Genomic DNA, 26,967 nt, shown 5'->3' with positions numbered 1-26,967 from the left:
GATAATAACATTCCAGGTGGTGTTTTTAATAACAATATTTTGATTCATCATCATCGTTCAAACTGATATCACAACTAACAAATGAGATTGAAACTCAGAAATGGTGAAACAGAAACAGAAATTACATTAAATCAGCTGCTTCTGTTACTTCCTATTACAACTACAGCATTGTTGAATTTAATAGTTTTTAGATTTTTATGATAACAATAAAGACATAAACCACAATTTACTTTCATTCTAAATCCTTTATTACACTCTAGTTATCTGATGTTATCTGAAATGAAAACATTGTGATAACATTTTGTAAACATGATGTTTTAGGAATTTGCATGAGGATATTGATTATATTATTAAACATTAAAATAGAGTTAGATCTTTGCCTGTTAGTCATGAATCAAACCTCCTGATGACATCCAGTGGAGAAGAAGTGACAGCACAGTTTGGGACATTAGTTTAATTTGTCTTGAGAGAACAACTTCTTCAGGTGTTTGGAAATCTCTTTCATTTTCAGTCCATAGATGATTGGGTTAAACAGAGGATGATACAAAAACATCTGTAAGGTCATTATGAAGCGTACAGTCTTTGGTATCTCAGATTCCACTCTAACTATGATGACGTCATAGAAGCCCAAAAGTAATGTGCTTACTAAAACGATCAGGTGAGGCAAACAGGTCTGTGCAGCTTTCTTCCTCACTTCTTTACTGCTTCGGTAGGTTATTATCAGAATCCTTGTGTATGTAAAGATTATGAAAAGTGAAGGCAAAAATATAGTATTTATCAAAGCGATCACGCCAAATACACGGACTTCTATTGACGTCACACAATGGAGTGAATACATTGTGTTGTTACAAAAAATTCCACTCAAAATAAAATGACAGAGTTTGTTATTGGCATTCAAAAGAACTGCCACAAGAATGTGACAAGCAGAGATAAACCAAGCCAAAGTAACTGAAATACAAACTGTTGTTGTAGTCATGATGGTTGTATATTGCAGTGGTTTACATATAGACACATACCTGTCATAAGACATGACTGCCAACAGCAGGAATTCAGAAGCTGCAAAAGTGTAATAGATGAAAAATTGACAGAGACAAGCAGGGACAGATATGATCTGTTTGTCAGATAGAAAGTCGATCAAAAGCTTTGGGTAGACAGCAGTGCTGAACACAACAGAGTTCACTAACAGAGCTGCAATGAAAATGTACATGGGCTCATGGAGGTTCTTGTGAGTACAGATAAGACAGATAATAGTGGAGTTACTGCAGATGATTAGAATATAAGCTGTAAACATGACCACAAAGTAAAGGAATCTATATTTGTGCACTTCTACATGTCCATCAAGAGTTACATATGTTACATTTAGTTCATCATCCATCAAGGATTCCAAATGCTAAATCTAAATGGCATAGATTATATAAACATACAGACTGAATTGTTCTCTGACTCACTGTTACCTGACCATGAATCTCTCTTAGTGTGTGCTCACCTGCAGGACTCAGGAAGTCAAGTATTTGAGAATGTGGTTCATGTTTTTATCCGACTGCTTCCCCCTCCATGGATCTCATTAAACTCTCCACCTACAGCAGCAAACACGTGACCCACATCGTCAAACTCTGGAGGCCTGGACCTGCAACTGCTGTAGGCCTTGTTTATAGGACTGGCCATCACCATAGATGACTCCGTGGTGACGTCTACTCGGACCGCGAGGAATCTGGGTGTGACCCTGGACGACCAACTGTCGTTCTCGGCAAACATTGCTTCGGTGACGCGTTCCTGCAGATTCCTCCTCTACAACATCCGGAGGATTCGTCCCTTCCTCACCGACAAGGCAGCGCAGGTGCTGATCCAGGCTCTTGTCATCTCCCGCCTGGACTACTGCAACTCCCTCCTTGCTGGCTCCCCGGCTTCCGCCATCAGACCTCTGGAGCTCGTCCAGAAAGCTGCTGCTCGTCTGGTGTTCAACCTTCCCAAGTTCTCCCACACGACTTGCCTTCTCCGTTCTCTACACTGGCTCCCCGTAGCTGCTCGCATCCAGTTTAAAACTCTGGTGCTAGCCTACAGGGCAGTGAGAGGAACAGCTCCTTCATACCTCCAGGCTATGGTCAAGCCCTACACCCCCGGCCGACCACTTCGCTCTGCTGCCTCCAGGCGACTGGCTGCCCCGGCGCTCAGCGGCCCCTGCTTGCAATCAATGCGGTCACGGCTTTTCTCTGTTCTGGCACCTCAGTGGTGGAATGATCTCCCGACTGATGTCAGGACAGCGGAGTCGCTGCCCATCTTTCGCCGCAGGCTGAAGACCCATCTCTTCAAGAAACACTACCCGGATCCTCCCTCTTAGGACATCACCTACTCTGTCCTAGCTCTTCTGATGCACTTGTTTTCTAATCTTTCATTTCTAATCTGTCCTTTTTTTCTCATTCATCATAGTACCTAACTTATTGCACTTCTACTCTAGCTCTAGTTCTGCTCTTAGCTGTTGGTTTAGGAAGGAAATGCGCTTACGATTTCTTGTGACCTGAAGTTCTTTTATCTACCTTTGTTGAACACACTTATTGTAAGTCGCTTTGGATAAAAGCGTCTGCTAAATGATCGTAATGTAATGTAATGTAATGTTCCTATTGTATGTTTTTACCACATTAAAACACGTTATAATCCTCCCTGCCATGGGTAAAATACTATGTCCTTAGGGAAGACGAACAGATGCAGCATCACCAAACAGATCACCTTTTGTCAGATTAATGATGGTTGAGTTCCTGGAAGGTAAAAGGAACAGTGATCTGACTTTCATATAAGGGTCGGACCTGTGAGATATACAGTAAGATTTGAGGAGGGTGATCTCACAGACACTAGTTTCACTCAAACGCTTTATGCCCATGTATCTAAGACTTCATATTTAAGGTAGACGACCTGAGGCCAAGGAGGCCAGCAGGGCAGACAGCTTAGGTGGATGGAGACAGAACAGGATCTTTAGATACTGGGACAGTGCCTGACATGGTCATGGTTCCATGTTGCTGGATTACAGCAGATCTGTTGAGGACCTGTCTGGCTCAGGCTCAATGGTGTTTGGTGACAGCAAGACTGCTACAGAGTTGCCTAGCACCTCAGGCTCAGATGTGCTGAGTGGCCGTGGCAGAGGTGGATGGTGACTTAAGGTTTGTTTAGATGGACTGCATCAGAGGCAGTTGGTGATTGAACTGCTGCATAGTCAGGACACAGAACGCTCTGTGCCACCAGACAAAGGCAAGATGGCTGTGGAACCCGTCAGTGACTCATCCCTGATGATACCATGGAGCAATGGGACTGTTTCAGGGCCAGGTTCTTAAACATTTGTGGTGCTAGGTGACTTGGTAAATGTACTGACCCGAGCACTGGCCCTGTGCATTTGGCTGTAGAGGCCGGTATCCAGAGAGATCTCTCAAGTCAGGCCTGCACCTTTTGTTTCTCGGTTTGAGGTCATATCACTCATTTAGTTGCAGAGATTGAAATTTGTTACCAGTGGTTTGGAAAAAACCATTTGTTTGTGTAAAGAACATGCGGCTTTCAATACATTGGAGTACAGTTTTTTTTTTTATAATTTTAAACATCCAGCACAATTTCCTGTCTCATGATACAACTTTGGAATCTCAGAATCAGAGAAGGATTTCCTCCGTGGCATGTCAGACCTTCTGTCCATAGGGTTTCTGAAGGCCTTCATTAACATTATAAATGGGAACGTGGTTCAGGCATAAGGACTCCACCTCTCTTCCCTACTATGTGGGACTGTGTGGGACTGTGTGGGACTGTGTTGGACTGTGTGGGACTGTGTTGGACTGTGTGGGACTGTGTTGGTCTTTGGGGGTGTTTGTACTGATCCCAGCCCAGCTCAGTCTTGAGTCAGCAATCCTCACCAGCTCTCTGTGGAGCTGCCATGATGGATACTAATATGTCATTCATAACATAATGGGGTTTTCTTCTTTGCTTACTACATAGTTTTTGTTGCCTTGTCTTAATGATTTCACTGTTCAGAACGACTCCGTGTTACACTGTGCATGTGATCAAATAGCTCATTGAACCTTTGACTTCTATTTTATAATCCATGCACCCGTTCTCCATAGCCCCTTATCCTTTCAGGGTGGCGGGGGTGCTGGAGCCTCTCCCAGCGCTCACTGGGCAGAGGGAGGGGACAGCTTGGATCGCTCCCCAGTCTATCACAGGGAGAACAGGCTGGAGCGCTCACCACTGTGCTGCCCTGTTATTTGATTTAAGATTATAATAAAAGAGTTGAAGTTTAATGAGGTAATTGGATAATAACATTCCAGGTGGTGTTTTTAATAACAATATTTTGATTCATCATCATCGTTCAAACTGATATCACAACTAACAAATGAGATTGAAACTCAGAAATGGTGAAACAGAAACAGAAATTACATTAAATCAGCTGCTTCTGTTACTTCCTATTACAACTACAGCATTGTTGAATTTAATAGTTTTTAGATTTTTATGATAACAATAAAGACATAAACCACAATTTACTTTCATTCTAAATCCTTTATTACACTCTAGTTATCTGATGTTATCTGAAATGAAAACATTGTGATAACATTTTGTAAACATGATGTTTTAGGACTTTGCATGAGGATATTGATTATATTATTAAACATTAAAATAGAGTTAGATCTTTGCCTGTTAGTCATGAATCAAACCTCCTGATGACATCCTGTGGAGAAGAAGTGACAGCACAGTTTGGGACATTAGTTTAATTTGTCTTGACAGAACAACCTCTTCAGGTGTTTGGAAATCTCTTTCATTTTCAGTCCATAGATGATTGGGTTAAACAGAGGATGATACAAAAACGTCTGTAAGGTCATTATGAAGCGTACAGTCTTTGGTATCTCAGATTCCACTCTAACTATGATGACGTCATAGAAGCCCAAAAGTACTGTGCTTACTAAAACGATCAGGTGAGGCAAACAGGTCTGTGCAGCTTTCTTCCTCACTTCTTTACTGCTTCGGTAGGTTATTATCAGAATCCTTGTGTATGTAAAGATTATGAAAAGTGAAGGCAAAGATAAAGTATTTATCAAAGTGATCAGGCCAAATACATGGACTTCTATTGACGTCACACAATGGAGTGAATACATTATGTTGTTACAAAAAATTCCACTCAAAATAAAATGACAGAGTTTGTTATTGGCATTCAAAAGAACTGACACAAGAAAGTGACAAGCAGAGATAAACCAAGCCAAAGTAACTGAAATACAAACTGTTGTTGTAGTCATGATGGTTGTATATTGCAGTGGTTTACATATAGACACATACCTGTCATAAGACATGGCTGCCAACAGCAGGAATTCAGAAGCTGCAAAAGTGTAATAGATGAAAAATTGACAGAGACAAGCAGGGACAGATATGATCTGTTTGTCAGATAGAAAGTCGATCAAAAGCTTTGGGTAGACAGCAGTGCTGTAAAGAACAGAGTTCACTAACAAAGCTGCAATGAAAATGTACATGGGCTCATGGAGGTTCTTGTGAATACAGATAAGACAGATAATAGTGGAGTTACTGCAGATGATTAGAAAATAAGCTGTAAACATGACCACAAAGTAAAGGAATCTATATTTGTGCACTTCTACATGTCCATCAAGAGTTACATATGTTACATTTAGTTCATCATCCATCAAGGATTCCAAATGCTAAATCTAAATGGCATAGATTATATAAACATACAGACTGAATTGTTCTCTGACTCACTGTTACCTGACCATGAATCTCTCTTAGTGTGTGCTCACCTGCAGGACTCAGGAAGTCAAGTATTTGAGAATGTGGTTCATGTTTTTATCCGACTGCTTCCCCCTCCATGGATCTCATTAAACTCTCCACCTACAGCAGCAAACACGTGACCCACATCATCAAACTCTGGAGGCCTGAACCTGCAACTGCTGTAGGCCTTGTTTTTAGGACTGTGTTTCTATTGTATGTTTTTACCACATTAAAACACGTTATAATCCTCCCTGCCATGGGTAAAATACTATGTCCTTAGGGAAGACGAACAGATGCAGCATCACCAAACAGATCACCTTTTGTCAGATTAATGATGGTTGAGTTCCTGGAAGGTAAAAGGAACAGTGATCTGACTTTCATATAAGGGTCGGACCTGTGAGATATACAGTAAGATTTGAGGAGGGTGATCTCACAGACACTAGTTTCACTCAAACGCTTTATGCCCATGTATCTAAGACTTCATATTTAAGGTAGACGACCTGAGGCCAAGGAGGCCAGCAGGGCAGACAGCTTAGGTGGATGGAGACAGAACAGGATCTTTAGATACTGGGACAGTGCCTGACATGGTCATGGTTCCATGTTGCTGGATTACAGCAGATCTGTTGAGGACCTGTCTGGCTCAGGCTCAATGGTGTTTGGTGACAGCAAGACTGCTACAGAGTTGCCTAGCACCTCAGGCTCAGATGTGCTGAGTGGCCGTGGCAGAGGTGGATGGTGACTTAAGGTTTGTTTAGATGGACTGCATCAGAGGCAGTTGGTGATTGAACTGCTGCATGGCCAGGACACAGAACGCTCTGTGCCACCAGACAAAGGCAAGATGGCTGTGGAACCCGTCAGTGACTCATCCCTGATGATACCATGGAGCAATGGGACTGTTTCAGGGCCAGGTTCTTAAACATTTGTGGTGCTAGGTGACTTGGTAAATGTACTGACCCGAGCACTGGCCCTGTGCTTTTGGCTGTAGAGGCCGGTCTCCAGAGAGAGCTCTCAAGTCAGGCCTGCACCTTTTGTTTCTCGGTTTGAGGTCATATCACTCATTTAGTTGCAGAGATTGAAATTTGTTACCAGTGGTTTGGAAGAAACCATTTGTTTGTGTAAAGAACATGCGGCTTTCAATACATTGGAGTACAGTTTTTTTTTTTTATAATTTTAAACATCCAGCACAATTTCCTGTCTCATGATACATTACATTACATTACATTACGATCATTTAGCAGACGCTTTTATCCAAAGCGACTTACATTCCATTATATTACCACCCTTCGCAGAGGGGGGAGCAATTGAGAGTTCGGTGCCTTGCTCAGGGGCACCTCGGCAGGGACTCGAACCGGCAACCCTCCGGTTCTTAAGCGGAAGCTCTACCCACTCGACTACTGCCTCCCTGATACAACTTTGGAATCTCAGAATCAGAGAAGGATTTCCTCCGTGGCATGTCAGACCTTCTGTCCATAGGGTTTCTGAAGGCCTTCATTAACATTATAAATGGGAACGTGGTTCAGGCATAAGGACTCCACCTCTCTTGACTACTGTGTGGGACTGTGTGGGACTGTGTGGGACTGTGTTGGACTGTGTGGGACTGTGTTGGTCTTTGGGGGTGTTTGTACTGATCCCAGCCCAGCTCAGTCTTGAGTCAGCAATCCTCACCAGCTCTCTGTGGAGCTGCCATGATGGATACTAATATGTCATTCATAACATAATGGGGTTTTCTTCTTTGCTTACTACATAGTTTTTGTTGCCTTGTCTTAATGATTTCACTGTTCAGAACGACTCCGTGTTACACTGTGCATGTGATCAAATAGCTCATTGAACCTTTGACTTCTATTTTATAATCCATGCACCCGTTCTCCATAGCCCCTTATCCTTTCAGGGTGGCGGGGGTGCTGGAGCCTCTCCCAGCGCTCACTGGGCAGAGGGAGGGGACAGCTTGGATCGCTCCCCAGTCTATCACAGGGAGAACAGGCTGGAGCGCTCACCACTGTGCTGCCCTGTTATTTGATTTAAGATTATAATAAAAGAGTTGAAGTTTAATGAGGTAATTGGATAATAACATTCCAGGTGGTGTTTTTAATAACAATATTTTGATTCATCATCATCGTTCAAACTGATATCACAACTAACAAATGAGATTGAAACTCAGAAATGGTGAAACAGAAACAGAAATTACATTAAATCAGCTGCTTCTGTTACTTCCTATTACAACTACAGCATTGTTGAATTTAATAGTTTTTAGATTTTTATGATAACAATAAAGACATAAACCACAATTTACTTTCATTCTAAATCCTTTATTACACTCTAGTTATCTGATGTTATCTGAAATGAAAACATTGTGATAACATTTTGTAAACATGATGTTTTAGGACTTTGCATGAGGATATTGATTATATTATTAAACATTAGAATAGAGTTAGATCTTTGCCTGTTAGTCATGAATCAAACCTCCTGATGACATCCAGTGGAGAAGAAGTGACAGCACAGTTTGGGACATTAGTTTAATTTGTCTTGAGAGAACAACCTCTTCAGGTGTTTGGAAATCTCTTTCATTTTCAGTCCATAGATGATTGGGTTAAACAGAGGATGATACAAAAATGTCTGTAAGGTCATTATGAAGCGTACAGTCTTTGGTATCTCAGATTCCACTCTAACTATGATGACGTCATAGAAGCCCAAAAGTACTGTGCTTACTAAAACGATCAGGTGAGGCAAACAGGTCTGTGCAGCTTTCTTCCTCACTTCTTTACTGCTTCGGTAGGTTATTATCAGAATCCTTGTGTATGTAAAGATTATGAAAAGTGAAGGCAAAGATAAAGTATTTATCAAAGTGATCAGGCCAAATACATGGACTTCTATTGACGTCACACAATGGAGTGAATACATTATGTTGTTACAAAAAATTCCACTCAAAATAAAATGACAGAGTTTGTTATTGGCATTCAAAAGAACTGCCACAAGAAAGTGACAAGCAGAGATAAACCAAGCCAAAGTAACTGAAATACAAACTGTTGTTGTAGTCATGATGGTTGTATATTGCAGTGGTTTACATATAGACACATACCTGTCATAAGACATGGCTGCCAACAGCAGGAATTCAGAAGCTGCAAAAGTGTAATAGATGAAAAATTGACAGAGACAAGCAGGGACAGATATGATCTGTTTGTCAGATAGAAAGTCGATCAAAAGCTTTGGGTAGACAGCAGTGCTGTAAAGAACAGAGTTCACTAACAAAGCTGCAATGAAAATGTACATGGGCTCATGGAGGTTCTTGTGAATACAGATAAGACAGATAATAGTGGAGTTACTGCAGATGATTAGAATATAAGCTGTAAACATGACCACAAAGTAAAGGAATCTATATTTGTGCACTTCTACATGTCCATCAAGAGTTACATATGTTACATTTAGTTCATCATCCATCAAGGATTCCAAATGCTAAATCTAAATGGCATAGATTATATAAACATACAGACTGAATTGTTCTCTGACTCACTGTTACCTGACCATGAATCTCTCTTAGTGTGTGCTCACCTGCAGGACTCAGGAAGTCAAGTATTTGAGAATGTGGTTCATGTTTTTATCCGACTGCTTCCCCCTCCATGGATCTCATTAAACTCTCCACCTACAGCAGCAAACACGTGACCCACATCATCAAACTCTGGAGGCCTGAACCTGCAACTGCTGTAGGCCTTGTTTTTAGGACTGTGTTTCTATTGTATGTTTTTACCACATTAAAACACGTTATAATCCTCCCTGCCATGGGTAAAATACTATGTCCTTAGGGAAGACGAACAGATGCAGCATCACCAAACAGATCACCTTTTGTCAGATTAATGATGGTTGAGTTCCTGGAAGGTAAAAGGAACAGTGATCTGACTTTCATATAAGGGTCGGACCTGTGAGATATACAGTAAGATTTGAGGAGGGTGATCTCACAGACACTAGTTTCACTCAAACGCTTTATGCCCATGTATCTAAGACTTCATATTTAAGGTAGACGACCTGAGGCCAAGGAGGCCAGCAGGGCAGACAGCTTAGGTGGATGGAGACAGAACAGGATCTTTAGATACTGGGACAGTGCCTGACATGGTCATGGTTCCATGTTGCTGGATTACAGCAGATCTGTTGAGGACCTGTCTGGCTCAGGCTCAATGGTGTTTGGTGACAGCAAGACTGCTACAGAGTTGCCTAGCACCTCAGGCTCAGATGTGCTGAGTGGCCGTGGCAGAGGTGGATGGTGACTTAAGGTTTGTTTAGATGGACTGCATCAGAGGCAGTTGGTGATTGAACTGCTGCATGGCCAGGACACAGAACGCTCTGTGCCACCAGACAAAGGCAAGATGGCTGTGGAACCCGTCAGTGACTCATCCCTGATGATACCATGGAGCAATGGGACTGTTTCAGGGCCAGGTTCTTAAACATTTGTGGTGCTAGGTGACTTGGTAATGTTATGTAATGTACTGACCCGAGCACTGGCCCTGTGCATTTGGCTGTAGAGGCCGGTATCCAGAGAGAGCTCTCAAGTCAGGCCTGCACCTTTTGTTTCTCGGTTTGAGGTCATATCACTCATTTAGTTGCAGAGATTGAAATTTGTTACCAGTGGTTTGGAAGAAACCATTTGTTTGTGTAAAGAACATGCGGCTTTCAATACATTGGAGTACAGTTTTTTTTTTTATAATTTTAAACATCCAGCACAATTTCCTGTCTCATGATACATTACATTACATTACATTACGATCATTTAGCAGACGCTTTTATCCAAAGCGACTTACATTCCATTATATTACCACCCTTCGCAGAGGGGGGAGCAATTGAGAGTTCGGTGCCTTGCTCAGGGGCACCTCGGCAGGGACTCGAACCGGCAACCCTCCGGTTCTTAAGCTGAAGCTCTACCCACTCGACTACTGCCTCCCTGATACAACTTTGGAATCTCAGAATCAGAGAAGGATTTCCTCCGTGGCATGTCAGACCTTCTGTCCATAGGGTTTCTGAAGGCCTTCATTAACATTATAAATGGGAACGTGGTTCAGGCATAAGGACTCCACCTCTCTTGACTACTGTGTGGGACTGTGTGGGACTGTGTGGGACTGTGTTGGACTGTGTGGGACTGTGTTGGTCTTTGGGGGTGTTTGTACTGATCCCAGCCCAGCTCAGTCTTGAGTCAGCAATCCTCACCAGCTCTCTGTGGAGCTGCCATGATGGATACTAATATGTCATTCATAACATAATGGGGTTTTCTTCTTTGCTTACTACATAGTTTTTGTTGCCTTGTCTTAATGATTTCACTGTTCAGAACGACTCCGTGTTACACTGTGCATGTGATCAAATAGCTCATTGAACCTTTGACTTCTATTTTATAATCCATGCACCCGTTCTCCATAGCCCCTTATCCTTTCAGGGTGGCGGGGGTGCTGGAGCCTCTCCCAGCGCTCACTGGGCAGAGGGAGGGGACAGCTTGGATCGCTCACCAGTCTATCACAGGGAGAACAGGCTGGAGCGCTCACCACTGTGCTGCCCTGTTATTTGATTTAAGATTATAATAAAAGAGTTGAAGTTTAATGAGGTAATTGGATAATAACATTCCAGGTGGTGTTTTTAATAACAATATTTTGATTCATCATCATCGTTCAAACTGATATCACAACTAACAAATGAGATTGAAACTCAGAAATGGTGAAACAGAAACAGAAATTACATTAAATCAGCTGCTTCTGTTACTTCCTATTACAACTACAGCATTGTTGAATTTAATAGTTTTTAGATTTTTATGATAACAATAAAGACATAAACCACAATTTACTTTCATTCTAAATCCTTTATTACACTCTAGTTATCTGATGTTATCTGAAATGAAAACATTGTGATAACATTTTGTAAACATGATGTTTTAGGAATTTGCATGAGGATATTGATTATATTATTAAACATTAAAATAGAGTTAGATCTTTGCCTGTTAGTCATGAATCAAACCTCCTGATGACATCCTGTGGAGAAGAAGTGACAGCACAGTTTGGGACATTAGTTTAATTTGTCTTGACAGAACAACCTCTTCAGGTGTTTGGAAATCTCTTTCATTTTCAGTCCATAGATGATTGGGTTAAACAGAGGATGATACAAAAACATCTGTAAGGTCATTATGAAGCGTACAGTCTTTGGTATCTCAGATTCCACTCTAACTATGATGACGTCATATGAGCCCAAAAGTACTGTGCTTACTAAAACGATCAGGTGAGGCAAACAGGTCTGTGCAGCTTTCTTCCTCACTTCTTTACTGCTTCGGTAGGTTATTATCAGAATCCTTGTGTATGTAAAGATTATGAAAAGTGAAGGCAAAAATACAGTATTTATCAAAGCGATCAGGCCAAATACACGGACTTCTATTGACGTCACACAATGAAGTGAATACATTGTGTTGTTACAAAAAAATCCACTCAAAATAAAATGACAGAGTTTGTTATTGGCATTCAAAAGAACTGACACAAGAAAGTGACAAGCAGAGATAAACCAAGCCAAAGTAACTGAAATACAAACTGTTGTTGTAGTCATGATGGTTGTATATTGCAGTGGTTTACATATAGACACATACCTGTCATAAGACATGACTGCCAACAGCAGGAATTCAGAAGCTGCAAAAGTGTAATACATGAACATTTGAAAGAGACAAGCAGGATAAGATATGATCTGTTTATCTGATAGAAAGTCGATCAAAAGCTTTGGGTAGACAGCAGTGCTGAACACAACAGAGTTCACTAACAGAGCTGCAATGAAAATGTACATGGGCTCATGGAGGTTCTTGTGAATACAGATAAGACAGATAATAGTGGAGTTACTGCAGATGATTAGAATATAAGCTGTAAACATGATCACAAAGTAAAGGAGACCATAAATGTGCACTTCTACATGTCCACCAAGAGTTATATATGTTACATTTAGTTCATCATCCATCAAGGATTCCAAATGCAAAATCTAAATGGCATAGATTATATGAACACACAGACTGAATTGTTCTCTGACTCACTGTTACCTGACCATGAATCTCTCTTAGTGTGTGCTCACCTGCAGGACTCAGGAAGTCAAGTATTTGAGAATGTGGTTCATGTTTTTATCCGACTGCTTCCCCCTCCATGGATCTCATTAAACTCTCCACCTACAGCAGCAAACACGTGACCCACATCATCAAACTCTGGAGGCCTGAACCTGCAACTGCTGTAGGCCTTGTTTTTAGGACTGTGTTTCTATTGTATGTTTTTACCACATTAAAACACGTTATAATCCTCCCTGCCATGGGTAAAATACTATGTCCTTAGGGAAGACGAACAGATGCAGCATCACCAAACAGATCACCTTTTGTCAGATTAATGATGGTTGAGTTCCTGGAAGGTAAAAGGAACAGTGATCTGACTTTCATATAAGGGTCGGACCTGTGAGATATACAGTAAGATTTGAGGAGGGTGATCTCACAGACACTAGTTTCACTCAAACGCTTTATGCCCATGTATCTAAGACTTCATATTTAAGGTAGACGACCTGAGGCCAAGGAGGCCAGCAGGGCAGACAGCTTAGGTGGATGGAGACAGAACAGGATCTTTAGATACTGGGACAGTGCCTGACATGGTCATGGTTCCATGTTGCTGGATTACAGCAGATCTGTTGAGGACCTGTCTGGCTCAGGCTCAATGGTGTTTGGTGACAGCAAGACTGCTACAGAGTTGCCTAGCACCTCAGGCTCAGATGTGCTGAGTGGCCGTGGCAGAGGTGGATGGTGACTTAAGGTTTGTTTAGATGGACTGCATCAGAGGCAGTTGGTGATTGAACTGCTGCATGGCCAGGACACAGAACGCTCTGTGCCACCAGACAAAGGCAAGATGGCTGTGGAACCCGTCAGTGACTCATCCCTGATGATACCATGGAGCAATGGGACTGTTTCAGGGCCAGGTTCTTAAACATTTGTGGTGCTAGGTGACTTGGTAAATGTACTGACCCGAGCACTGGCCCTGTGCATTTGGCTGTAGAGGCCGGTATCCAGAGAGATCTCTCAAGTCAGGCCTGCACCTTTTGTTTCTCGGTTTGAGGTCATATCACTCATTTAGTTGCAGAGATTGAAATTTGTTACCAGTGGTTTGGAAGAAACCATTTGTTTGTGTAAAGAACATGCGGCTTTCAATACATTGGAGTACAGTTTTTTTTTTTATAATTTTAAACATCCAGCACAATTTCCTGTCTCATGATACATTACATTACATTACGATCATTTGGCAGATGCTTTTATCCAAAGCGACTTACATTACATTATATTACCACCCTTCGCAGAGGGGGGAGCAATTGAGAGTTCGGTGCCTTGCTCAGGGGCACCTCTGCAGGGACTCGAACCGGCAACCCTCCGGTTCTTAAGCGGAAGCTCTACCCACTCGACTACTGCCTCCCTGATACAACTTTGGAATCTCAGAATCAGAGAAGGATTTCCTCCGTGGCATGTCAGACCTTCTGTCCATAGGGTTTCTGAAGGCCTTCATTAACATTATAAATGGGAACGTGGTTCAGGCATAAGGACTCCACCTCTCTTGACTACTGTGTGGGACTGTGTGGGACTGTGTGGGACTGTGTTGGACTGTGTGGGACTGTGTTGGTCTTTGGGGGTGTTTGTACTGATCCCAGCCCAGCTCAGTCTTGAGTCAGCAATCCTCACCAGCTCTCTGTGGAGCTGCCATGATGGATACTAATATGTCATTCATAACATAATGGGGTTTTCTTCTTTGCTTACTACATAGTTTTTGTTGCCTTGTCTTAATGATTTCACTGTTCAGAACGACTCCGTGTTACACTGTGCATGTGATCAAATAGCTCATTGAACCTTTGACTTCTATTTTATAATCCATGCACCCGTTCTCCATAGCCCCTTATCCTTTCAGGGTGGCGGGGGTGCTGGAGCCTCTCCCAGCGCTCACTGGGCAGAGGGAGGGGACAGCTTGGATCGCTCCCCAGTCTATCACAGGGAGAACAGGCTGGAGCGCTCACCACTGTGCTGCCCTGTTATTTGATTTAAGATTATAATAAAAGAGTTGAAGTTTAATGAGGTAATTGGATAATAACATTCCAGGTGGTGTTTTTAATAACAATATTTTGATTCATCATCATCGTTCAAACTGATATCACAACTAACAAATGAGATTGAAACTCAGAAATGGTGAAACAGAAACAGAAATTACATTAAATCAGCTGCTTCTGTTACTTCCTATTACAACTACAGCATTGTTGAATTTAATAGTTTTTAGATTTTTATGATAACAATAAAGACATAAACCACAATTTACTTTCATTCTAAATCCTTTATTACACTCTAGTTATCTGATGTTATCTGAAATGAAAACATTGTGATAACATTTTGTAAACATGATGTTTTAGGACTTTGCATGAGGATATTGATTATATTATTAAACATTAAAATAGAGTTAGATCTTTGCCTGTTAGTCATGAATCAAACCTCCTGATGACAAGCTGTGGAGAAGAAGTGACAGCACAGTTTGGGACATTAGTTTAATTTGTCTTGAGAGAACAACCTCTTCAGGTGTTTGGAAATCTCTTTCATTTTCAGTCCATAGATGATTGGGTTAAACAGAGGATGATACAAAAACGTCTGTAAGGTCATTATGAAGCGTACAGTCTTTGGTATCTCAGATTCCACTCTAACTATGATGACGTCATAGAAGCCCAAAAGTAATGTGCTTACTAAAACGATCAGGTGAGGCAAACAGGTCTGTGCAGCTTTCTTCCTCACTTCTTTACTGCTTCGGTAGGTTATTATCAGAATCCTTGTGTATGTAAAGATTATGAAAAGTGAAGGCAAAAATACAGTATTTATCAAAGCGATCACGCCAAATACATGGACTTCTATTGACGTCACACAATGGAGTGAATACATTGTGTTGTTACAAAAAATTCCACTCAAAATAAAATGACAGAGTTTGTTATTGGCATTCAAAAGAACTGACACAAGAAAGTGACAAGCAGAGATAAACCAAGCCAAAGTAACTGAAATACAAACTGTTGTTGTAGTCATGATGGTTGTATATTGCAGTGGTTTACATATAGACACATACCTGTCATAAGACATGGCTGCCAACAGCAGGAATTCAGAAGCTGCAAAAGTGTAATAGATGAAAAATTGACAGAGACAAGCAGGGACAGATATGATCTGTTTGTCAGATAGAAAGTCGATCAAAAGCTTTGGGTAGACAGCAGTGCTGAACACAACAGAGTTCACTAACAGAGCTGCAATGAAAATGTACATGGGCTCATGGAGGTTCTTGTGAGTACAGATAAGACAGATAATAGTGGAGTTACTGCAGATGATTAGAATATAAGCTGTAAACATGACCACAAAGTAAAGGAATCTATATTTGTGCACTTCTACATGTCCATCAAGAGTTACATATGTTACATTTAGTTCATCATCCATCAAGGATTCCAAATGCTAAATCTAAATGGCATAGATTATATAAACATACAGACTGAATTGTTCTCTGACTCACTGTTACCTGACCATGAATCTCTCTTAGTGTGTGCTCACCTGCAGGACTCAGGAAGTCAAGTATTTGAGAATGTGGTTCATGTTTTTATCCGACTGCTTCCCCCTCCATGGATCTCATTAAACTCTCCACCTACAGCAGCAAACACGTGACCCACATCATCAAACTCTGGAGGCCTGGACCTGCAACTGCTGTAGGCCTTGTTTATAGGACTGGCCATCACCATAGATGACTCCGTGGTGACGTCTACTCGGACCGCGAGGAATCTGGGTGTGATCCTGGACGACCAACTGTCGTTCTCGGCAAACATCGCTTCGGTGACGCGTTCCTGCAGATTCCTCCTCTACAACAGCCGGAGGATTCGTCCCTTCCTCACCGACAAGGCAGCGCAGGTGCTGATCCAGGCTCTTGTCATCTCCCGCCTGGACTACTGCAACTCCCTCCTTGCTGGCGCCCCGGCTTCCGCCATCAGACCTCTGGAGCTCGTCCAGAAAGCTGCTGCTCGTCTGGTGTTCAACCTTCCCAAGTTCTCCCACACAACTTGCCTTCTCCGTTCTCTACACTGGCTCCCCGTAGCTGCTCGCATCCAGTTTAAAACTCTGGTGCTAGCCTACAGGGCAGTGAAAGGAACAGCTCCTTCATACCTCCAGGCTATGGTCAAGCCCTACACCCCCGGCTGACCACTTCGCTCTGCTGCCTCCAGGCGACTGGCTGCCCCGGCGCTCAGCGGCCCCTGCTTGCAATCGATGCGGTCACGGCTTTTCTCTGTTCTGGCACCTCAGTGGTGGAATGATCTCCCGACTGATGTCAGGACAGCGGAGTCGCTGCCCATCTTTCGCCGCAGGCTGAAGACCCATCTCTTCAAGAAACACTACCTGGATCCTCCCTCTTAGGACATCACCTACTCTGTCCTAGCTCTTCTGATGCTCTTGTTTTCTAATCTTTCATTTCTAATCTGTCCTTTTTTTTCTCATTCATCATAGTACCTAACTTATTGCAGTTCTACTCTAGCTCTAGTTTTGCTCTTAGCTGTTGGTTGAGGAAGGAAATGCGCTTACGATTTCTTGTGACCTGAAGTTCTTTTATCTACCTTTGTTGAACACAATTATTGTAAGTCGCTTTGGATAAAAGCGTCTGCTAAATGATCGTAATGTAATGTAATGTAATGTTCCTATTGTATATTTTTACCACATTAAAACACGTTATAATCCTCCCTGCCATGGGTAAAATACTATGTCCTTAGGGAAGACGAACAGATGCAGCATCACCAAACAGATCACCTTTTGTCAGATTAATGATGGTTGAGTTCCTGGAAGGTAAAAGGAACAGTGATCTGACTTTCATATAAGGGTCGGACCTGTGAGATATACAGTAAGATTTGAGGAGGGTGATCTCACAGACACTAGTTTCACTCAAACGCTTTATGCCCATGTATCTAAGACTTCATATTTAAGGTAGACGACCTGAGGCCAAGGAGGCCAGCAGGGCAGACAGCTTAGGTGGATGGAGACAGAACAGGATCTTTAGATACTGGGACAGTGCCTGACATGGTCATGGTTCCATGTTGCTGGATTACAGCAGATCTGTTGAGGACCTGTCTGGCTCAGGCTCAATGGTGTTTGGTGACAGCAAGACTGCTACAGAGTTGCCTAGCACCTCAGGCTCAGATGTGCTGAGTGGCCGTGGCAGAGGTGGATGGTGACTTAAGGTTTGTTTAGATGGACTGCATCAGAGGCAGTTGGTGATTGAACTGCTGCATGGCCAGGACACAGAACGCTCTGTGCCACCAGACAAAGGCAAGATGGCTGTGGAACCCGTCAGTGACTCATCCCTGATGATACCATGGAGCAATGGGACTGTTTCAGGGCCAGGTTCTTAAACATTTGTGGTGCTAGGTGACTTGGTAATGTTATGTAATGTACTGACCCGAGCACTGGCCCTGTGCATTTGGCTGTAGAGGCCGGTATCCAGAGAGAGCTCTCAACTCAGGCCTGCACCTTTTGTTTCTCGGTTTGAGGTCATATCACTCATTTAGTTGCAGAGATTGAAATTTGTTACCAGTGGTTTGGAAGAAACCATTTGTTTGTGTAAAGAACATGCGGCTTTCAATATATTGGAGTACAGTTTTTTTTTTTATAATTTTAAACATCCAGCACAATCTCCTGTCTCATGATACAACTTTGGAATCTCAGAATCAGAGAAGGATTTCCTCCGTGGCATGTCAGACCTTCTGTCCATAGGGTTTCTGAAGGCCTTCATTAACATTATAAATGGGAACGTGGTTCAGGCATAAGGACTCCACCTCTCTTCCCTACTGTGTGGGACTGTGTGGGACTGTGTGGGACAGTGTTGGACGGTGTGGGACTGTGTTGGACTGTGTGGGACTGTGTTGGTCTTTGGGGGTGTTTGTACTGATCCCAGCCCAGCTCAGTCTTGAGTCAGCAATCCTCACCAGCTCTCTGTGGAGCTGCCATGATGGATACTAATATGTCATTCATAACATAATGGGGTTTTCTTCTTTGCTTACTACATAGTTTTTGTTGCCTTGTCTTAATGATTTCACTGTTCAGAACGACTCCGTGTTACACTGTGCATGTGATCAAATAGCTCATTGAACCTTTGACTTCTATTTTATAATCCATGCACCCGTTCTCCATAGCCCCTTATCCTTTCAGGGTGGCGGGGGTGCTGGAGCCTCTCCCAGCGCTCACTGGGCAGAGGGAGGGGACAGCTTGGATCGCTCCCCAGTCTATCACAGGGAGAACAGGCTGGAGCGCTCACCACTGTGCTGCCCTGTTATTTGATTTAAGATTATAATAAAAGAGTTGAAGTTTAATGAGGTAATTGGATAATAACATTCCAGGTGGTGTTTTTAATAACAATATTTTGATTCATCATCATCGTTCAAACTGATATCACAACTAACAAATGAGATTGAAACTCAGAAATGGTGAAACAGAAACAGAAATTACATTAAATCAGCTGCTTCTGTTACTTCCTATTACAACTACAGCATTGTTGAATTTAATAGTTTTTAGATTTTTATGATAACAATAAAGACATAAACCACAATTTACTTTCATTCTAAATCCTTTATTACACTCTAGTTATCTGATGTTATCTGAAATGAAAACATTGTGATTACATTTTGTAAACATGATGTTTTAGGACTTTGCATGAGGATATTGATTATATTATTAAACATTAGAATAGAGTTAGATCTTTGCCTGTTAGTCATGAATCAAACCTCCTGATGACATCCTGTGGAGAAGAAGTGACAGCACAGTTTGGGACATTAGTTTAATTTGTCTTGACAGAACAACTTCTTCAGGTGTTTGGAAATCTCTTTCATTTTCAGTCCATAGATGATTGGGTTAAACAGAGGATGATACAAAAACATCTGTAAGGTCACTATGGAGTGAACAGTCTTTGGTATCCCAGATTTCACTCTAACTATGATGACGCCATAGAAGCCCAAAAGTACTGTGCTTACTAAAACGATCAGGTGAGGCAAACAGGTCTGTGCAGCTTTCTTCCTCACTTCTTTACTGCTTTGGTAGGTTATTATCAGAATCCTTGTGTATGTAAAGATTACAAAAAGTGAAGGCAAAAATACAGTATTTATCAAAGCGATCAGGCCAAATACACGGACTTCTATTGACGTCACACAATGGAGTGAATACATTGTGTTGTTACAAAAAAATCCACTCAAAATAAAATGACAGAGTTTGTTATTGGCATTCAAAAGAACTGCCACAAGAATGTGACAAGCAGAGATAAACCAAGCCAAAGTAACTGAAATACAAACTGTTGTTGTAGTCATGATGGTTGTATATTGCAGTGGTTTACATATAGACACATACCTGTCATAAGACATGACTGCCAACAGCAGGAATTCAGAAGCTGCAAAAGTGTAATACATGAAAAATTGACAGAGACAAGCAGGGACAGATATGATCTGTTTGTCAGATAGAAAGTCGATCAAAAGCTTTGGGTAGACAGCAGTGCTGAACACAACAGAGTTCACTAACAGAGCTGCAATGAAAATGTACATGGGCTCATGGAGGTTCTTGTGAATACAGATAAGACAGATAATAGTGGAGTTACTGCAGATGATTAGAATATAAGCTGTAAACATGATCACAAAGTAAAGGGGACCATAAATGTGCACTTCTACATGTCCATCAAGAGTTATATATGTTACATTTAGTTCATCATCCATCAAGGATTCCAAATGCAAAATCTAAATGGCATAGATTATATAAACACACAGACTGAATTGTTCTTTGACTCACTGTTACCTGACCATGAATCTCTCTTAGTGTGTGCTCACCTGCAGGACTCAGGAAGTCAAGTATTTGAGAATGTGGTTCATGTTTTTATCCGACTGCTTCCCCCTCCATGGATCTCATTAAACTCTCCACCTACAGCAGCAAACACGTGACCCACATCATCAAACTCTGGAGGCCTGGACCTGCAACTGCTGTAGGCCTTGTTTTTAGGACTGGCCATCACCATAGATGACTCGGTGGTGACGTCTACTCGGACCGCGAGGAATCTGGGTGTGACCCTGGACGACCAACTGTCGTTCTCGGCAAACATCGCTTCGGTGACGCGTTCCTGCAGATTCCTCCTCTACAACATCCGGAGGATTCGTCCCTTCCTCACCGACAAGGCAGCGCAGGTGCTGATCCAGGCTCTTGTCATCTCCCGCCTGGACTACTGCAACTCCCTCCTTGCTGGCGCCCCGGCTTCCGCCATCAGACCTCTGGAGCTCGTCCAGAAAGCTGCTGCTCGTCTGGTGTTCAACCTTCCCAAGTTCTCCCACACAACTTGCCTTCTCCGTTCTCTACACTGGCTCCCCGTAGCTGCTCGCATCCAGTTTAAAACTCTGGTGCTAGCCTACAGGGCAGTGAAAGGAACAGCTCCTTCATACCTCCAGGCTATGGTCAAGCCCTACACCCCCGGCCGACCACTTCGCTCTGCTGCCTCCAGGCGACTGGCTGCCCCGGCGCTCAGCGGCCCCTGCTTGCGATCGATGCGGTCACGGCTTTTCTCTGTTCTGGCACCTCAGTGGTGGAATGATCTCCCGACTGATGTCAGGACAGCGGAGTCGCTGCCCATCTTTCGCCGCAGGCTGAAGACCCATCTCTTCAAGAAACACTACCCGGATCCTCCCTCTTAGGACATCACCTACTCTGTCCTAGCTCTTCTGATGCTCTTGTTTTCTAATCTTTCATTTCTAATCTGTCCTTTTTTTCTCATTCATCATAGTACCTAACTTATTGCACTTCTACTCTAGCTCTAGTTATGCTTTTAGCTGTTGGTTTAGGAAGGAAATGCGCTTACGATTTCTTGTGACCTGAAGTTCTTTTATCTACCTTTGTTGAACACACTTATTGTAAGTCGCTTTGGATAAAAGCGTCTGCTAAATGATCGTAATGTAATGTAATGTAATGTTCCTATTGTATATTTTTACCACATTAAAACACGTTATAATCCTCCCTGCCATGGGTAAAATACTATGTCCTTAGGGAAGACGAACAGATGCAGCATCACCAAACAGATCACCTTTTGTCAGATTAATGATGGTTGAGTTCCTGGAAGGTAAAAGGAACAGTGATCTGACTTTCATATAAGGGTCGGACCTGTGAGATATACAGTAAGATTTGAGGAGGGTGATCTCACAGACACTAGTTTCACTCAAACGCTTTATGCCCATGTATCTAAGACTTCATATTTAAGGTAGACGACCTGAGGCCAAGGAGGCCAGCAGGGCAGACAGCTTAGGTGGATGGAGACAGAACAGGATCTTTAGATACTGGGACAGTGCCTGACATGGTCATGGTTCCATGTTGCTGGATTACAGCAGATCTGTTGAGGACCTGTCTGGCTCAGGCTCAATGGTGTTTGGTGACAGCAAGACTGCTACAGAGTTGCCTAGCACCTCAGGCTCAGATGTGCTGAGTGGCCGTGGCAGAGGTGGATGGTGACTTAAGGTTTGTTTAGATGGACTGCATCAGAGGCAGTTGGTGATTGAACTGCTGCATGGCCAGGACACAGAACGCTCTGTGCCACCAGACAAAGGCAAGATGGCTGTGGAACCCGTCAGTGACTCATCCCTGATGATACCATGGAGCAATGGGACTGTTTCAGGGCCAGGTTCTTAAACATTTGTGGTGCTAGGTGACTTGGTAAATGTACTGACCCGAGCACTGGCCCTGTGCATTTGGCTGTAGAGGCCGGTATCCAGAGAGAGCTCTCAAGTCAGGCCTGCACCTTTTGTTTCTCGGTTTGAGGTCATATCACTCATTTAGTTGCAGAGATTGAAATTTGTTACCAGTGGTTTGGAAGAAACCATTTGTTTGTGTAAAGAACATGCGGCTTTCAATACATTGGAGTACAGTTTTTTTTTTTATAATTTTAAACATCCAGCACAATTTCCTGTCTCATGATACATTACATTACATTACGATCATTTGGCAGACGCTTTTATCCAAAGCGACTTACATTACATTATATTACCACCCTTCGCAGAGGGGGGAGCAATTGAGAGTTCGGTGCCTTGCTCAGGGGCACCTCGGCAGGGACTCGAACCGGCAACCCTCCGGTTCTTAAGCGGAAGCTCTACCCACTCGACTTCTGATTCCCTGATACAACTTTGGAATCTCAGAATCAGAGAAGGATTTCCTCCGTGGCATGTCAGACCTTCTGTCCATAGGGTTTCTGAAGGCCTTCATTAACATTATAAATGGGAACGTGGTTCAGGCATAAGGACTCCACCTCTCTTGACTACTGTGTGGGACTGTGTGGGACTGTGTGGGACTGTGTTGGACTGTGTGGGACTGTGTTGGACTGTGTGGGACTGTGTTGGTCTTTGGGGGTGTTTGTACTGATCCCAGCCCAGCTCAGTCTTGAGTCAGCAATCCTCACCAGCTCTCTGTGGAGCTGCCATGATGGATACTAATATGTCATTCATAACATAATGGGGTTTTCTTCTTTGCTTACTACATAGTTTTTGTTGCCTTGTCTTAATGATTTCACTGTTCAGAACGACTCCGTGTTACACTGTGCATGTGATCAAATAGCTCATTGAACCTTTGACTTCTATTTTATAATCCATGCACCCGTTCTCCATAGCCCCTTATCCTTTCAGGGTGGCGGGGGTGCTGGAGCCTCTCCCAGCGCTCACTGGGCAGAGGGAGGGGACAGCTTGGATCGCTCCCCAGTCTATCACAGGGAGAACAGGCTGGAGCGCTCACCACTGTGCTGCCCTGTTATTTGATTTAAGATTATAATAAAAGAGTTGAAGTTTAATGAGGTAATTGGATAATAACATTCCAGGTGGTGTTTTTAATAACAATATTTTGATTCATCATCATCGTTCAAACTGATATCACAACTAACAAATGAGATTGAAACTCAGAAATGGTGAAACAGAAACAGAAATTACATTAAATCAGCTGCTTCTGTTACTTCCTATTACAACTACAGCATTGTTGAATTTAATAGTTTTTAGATTTTTATGATAACAATAAAGACATAAACCACAATTTACTTTCATTCTAAATCCTTTATTACACTCTAGTTATCTGATGTTATCTGAAATGAAAACATTGTGATTACATTTTGTAAACATGATGTTTTAGGAATTTGCATGAGGATATTGATTATATTATTAAACATTAAAATAGAGTTAGATCTTTGCCTGTTAGTCATGAATCAAACCTCCTGATGACATCCTGTGGAGAAGAAGTGACAGCACAGTTTGGGACATTAGTTTAATTTGTCTTGAGAGAACAACCTCTTCAGGTGTTTGGAAATCTCTTTCATTTTCAGTCCATAGATGATTGGGTTAAACAGAGGATGATACAAAAACATCTGTAAGGTCATTATGAAGCGTACAGTCTTTGGTATCTCAGATTCCACTCTAACTATGATGACGTCATATGAGCCCAAAAGTAATGTGCTTACTAAAACGATCAGGTGAGGCAAACAGGTCTGTGCAGCTTTCTTCCTCACTTCTTTACTGCTTTGGTAGGTTATTATCAGAATCCTTGTGTATGTAAAAATAACGAAAAGCGTAGGCATAAATACAGTATCTATCAGAGCAATCGCACCAATGACACTAACGACTCCTGACCTCACACAATGAAGCTTCTGCATGGAATTGTTACAGAAAATTCCTTTCAAAGTAAAGTCACATAGGGTCTGAAAGAAAGCAGAAACAGCCACCAGAATGTGACCAGCACAGAAAAGCCAAGCCAAAGCCAGTAAGATAATAACAGTTCTTTTAGTCATGATGGTTGTATATTGCAGTGGTTTACATATAGACACATACCTGTCATAAGACATGACTGCCAACAGCATGAATTCAGAGGCTAGAAAAGTGTAATGCATAAATATTTGACAGAGACAAGCAGGGACAGATATGATCTGTTTGTCAGATAAAAAGTCGATCAAGAGCTTAGGGTAGAAAGCAGTGCTGAAAACAACAGAGTTCACTAACAGAGCTGCAATGAAAATGTACATGGGCTCATGGAGGTTCTTGTGAATACAGATGAGGCAGATAATAGTGGAGTTACTGCAGATGATTAGAATATAAGCTGTAAACATGATCACAAAGTAAAGGGGACCATAAATGTGCACTTCTACATGTCCACCAAGAGTTATATATGTTACATTTAGTTCATCATCCATTAATGTTATTAAATATAGAATATTGATCAAATAACATATACATTTATAAATATATATAATAACACTAATAATCTGTATTAGAGTTTCAGATTCATATCAATGTAACACAGATAACATAAACATACAGACTGTATTGTTCTCTGACTCACTGTTACCTGACCATGAATCTCTCTTAGTGTGTGCTCACCTGCAGGACTCAGGAAGTCAAGTATTTGAGAATGTGGTTCATGTTTTTATCCGACTGCTTCCCCCTCCATGGATCTCATTAAACTCTCCACCTACAGCAGCAAACACGTGACCCACATCATCAAACTCTGGAGGCCTGAACCTGTAGCTGCTGTAAGCCTTGTTTTTAGGACTGTGTTCCTATTCTGTTCTTACTGTATTGAACATTATAATCCTTATTGCTGTGGGCATATGAAGAACCCAGTGTTAGGCCTGACCTGACTGACTCCACTCGGCCCATAATGAACAGTTCAGTGAGTCGGGTCTGAGCGGGTCAAGTCTCCTTCACAGGCTGCGCTGTTCCAAAGCCAAAAAGCCCTAAAGTCGCTCCCCTGGTAACTACAGCTGCACTGCCTTGTTCCGTCAGGTCAGACCTACTTTACCAAACCTTATGTCTTGTTCAAGAAAGGGTATGGAAGGTTCAACACTTGTCCCTTGGAGTGGTCATGTCTTAATATGTTTTGTCCTACATGCCTTTGCACCTCTGTATAATCCCACTGGAAGTTCCTATTGCACACCCAGCCATTCGTGGAGAGGGAATCTCTCATGGAACTGCCTCTCCCGAGGTTTCTTCCTTTTTTCCTTATTTATCAAGGTTTTATCGGGAGTTTTTCCTCGTCTTCCTTGAGAGCTTTGGGCTGGGTCGGGAATTGTCCTAATGTTGTGGGTCTGTAAAGCCCTTTGAGACATTGTATGTGATATTGCGCTATACAAATACACTTGACTTGACTTGACTTATGGAATTCACACAAAGCAATTTGTGGACATTTCTCAGCAACAGCAGAGCCTAGTTCAGGCTAAATGAGGCCACTGCCTTTGGCTTAGCCTGACATCACATATCGCTTAGTCATCTGTCTGGCTCTATCAATGAAAAGCAAATACTAACTTAAAGCTGTGGGTCTTAACTGTAGAAATAAACTATATATATATAGATAGTTTATAACTATCTATATATCTTAACTATAGAAATGAGCCCCAGAACACAACGATATTACATTACATTACATTACATTACATTACATTACATTACGGTCATTTAGCAGACGCTTTTATCCAAAGCGACTTACAATAAGTGTGTTCATCAAAGGTAGATAAAAGAACTTCAGGTCACAAGAAATCGTAAGCGCATTTCCTTCCTAAACCAACAGCTAAAAGCATAACTAGAGCTAGAGTAGAAGTGCAATAAGTTAGGTACTATGATGAATGAGAAAAAAAGGACAGATTAGAAATGAAAGATTAGAAAACAAGAGCATCAGAAGAGCTAGGACAGAGTAGGTGATGTCCTAAGAGGGAGGATCCGGGTAGTGTTTCTTGAAGAGATGGGTCTTCAGCCTGCGGCGAAAGATGGGCAGCGACTCCGCTGTCCTGACATCAGTCGGGAGATCATTCCACCACTGAGGTGCCAGAACAGAGAAAAGCCGTGACCGCATCGATCGCAAGCAGGGGCCGCTGAGCGCCGGGGCAGCCAGTCGCCTGGAGGCAGCAGAGCGAAGTGGTCAGCCGGGGGTGTAGGGCTTGACCATAGCCTGGAGGTATGAAGGAGCTGTTCCTTTCACTGCCCTGTAGGCTAGCACCAGAGTTTTAAACTGGATGCGAGCAGCTACGGGGAGCCAGTGTAGAGAACGGAGAAGGCAAGTTGTGTGGGAGAACTTGGGAAGGTTGAACACCAGACGAGCAGCAGCTTTCTGGACGAGCTCCAGATGTCTGATGGCGGAAGCCGGGGCGCCAGCAAGGAGGGAGTTGCAGTAGTCCAGGCGGGAGA

At 42.5% G+C, this 26,967-nt stretch overlaps 7 protein-coding genes across 7 annotated transcripts; all 7 read right to left on the bottom strand.

Annotated features, from left to right (window-relative positions):
* Positions 1–448: 448 nt before the first annotated feature.
* Positions 449–1,375, bottom strand: LOC143006655 (olfactory receptor 4C6-like). The gene has a single exon (XM_076157894.1). The coding sequence runs from the start codon at positions 1,373–1,375 to the stop codon at positions 449–451; it is 927 nt and encodes a 308-aa protein (XP_076014009.1).
* Positions 1,376–4,730: 3,355 nt separating this feature from the next.
* LOC143006654 (olfactory receptor 11A1-like) lies at positions 4,731–5,657 on the bottom strand. The gene has a single exon (XM_076157893.1). It carries the CDS (start codon positions 5,655–5,657, stop codon positions 4,731–4,733), a length of 927 nt encoding a protein of 308 aa, XP_076014008.1.
* Positions 5,658–8,247: 2,590 nt separating this feature from the next.
* On the bottom strand, positions 8,248–9,174 carry LOC143006653 (olfactory receptor 10J4-like). The gene has a single exon (XM_076157892.1). It carries the CDS (start codon positions 9,172–9,174, stop codon positions 8,248–8,250), a length of 927 nt encoding a protein of 308 aa, XP_076014007.1.
* A 2,598-nt stretch (positions 9,175–11,772) lies between these two features.
* Positions 11,773–12,699, bottom strand: LOC143006651 (olfactory receptor 1500-like). Its single transcript, XM_076157891.1, has one exon. The coding sequence runs from the start codon at positions 12,697–12,699 to the stop codon at positions 11,773–11,775; it is 927 nt and encodes a 308-aa protein (XP_076014006.1).
* A 2,584-nt stretch (positions 12,700–15,283) lies between these two features.
* Positions 15,284–16,210, bottom strand: LOC143006650 (olfactory receptor 4C6-like). The gene has a single exon (XM_076157890.1). It carries the CDS (start codon positions 16,208–16,210, stop codon positions 15,284–15,286), a length of 927 nt encoding a protein of 308 aa, XP_076014005.1.
* Positions 16,211–19,575: 3,365 nt separating this feature from the next.
* Positions 19,576–20,502, bottom strand: LOC143006649 (olfactory receptor 4C12-like). The gene has a single exon (XM_076157889.1). The coding sequence runs from the start codon at positions 20,500–20,502 to the stop codon at positions 19,576–19,578; it is 927 nt and encodes a 308-aa protein (XP_076014004.1).
* A 3,554-nt stretch (positions 20,503–24,056) lies between these two features.
* LOC143006648 (olfactory receptor 10J4-like) lies at positions 24,057–24,980 on the bottom strand. The gene has a single exon (XM_076157888.1). The coding sequence runs from the start codon at positions 24,978–24,980 to the stop codon at positions 24,057–24,059; it is 924 nt and encodes a 307-aa protein (XP_076014003.1).
* Between the last annotated feature and the right edge of the window lie 1,987 nt (positions 24,981–26,967).

The sequence above is a fragment of the Genypterus blacodes genome, unplaced genomic scaffold, assembly GCF_046128005.1.
Source record: "Genypterus blacodes isolate CSIRO-AG114 ecotype Tasmania unplaced genomic scaffold, CSIRO-AGI_Gbla_v1 ptg000075l_1, whole genome shotgun sequence".
Classification (NCBI taxonomy): Eukaryota; Metazoa; Chordata; class Actinopteri; order Ophidiiformes; family Ophidiidae; genus Genypterus; species Genypterus blacodes.
This window is presented reverse-complemented; position numbering and strand designations above follow the sequence as displayed.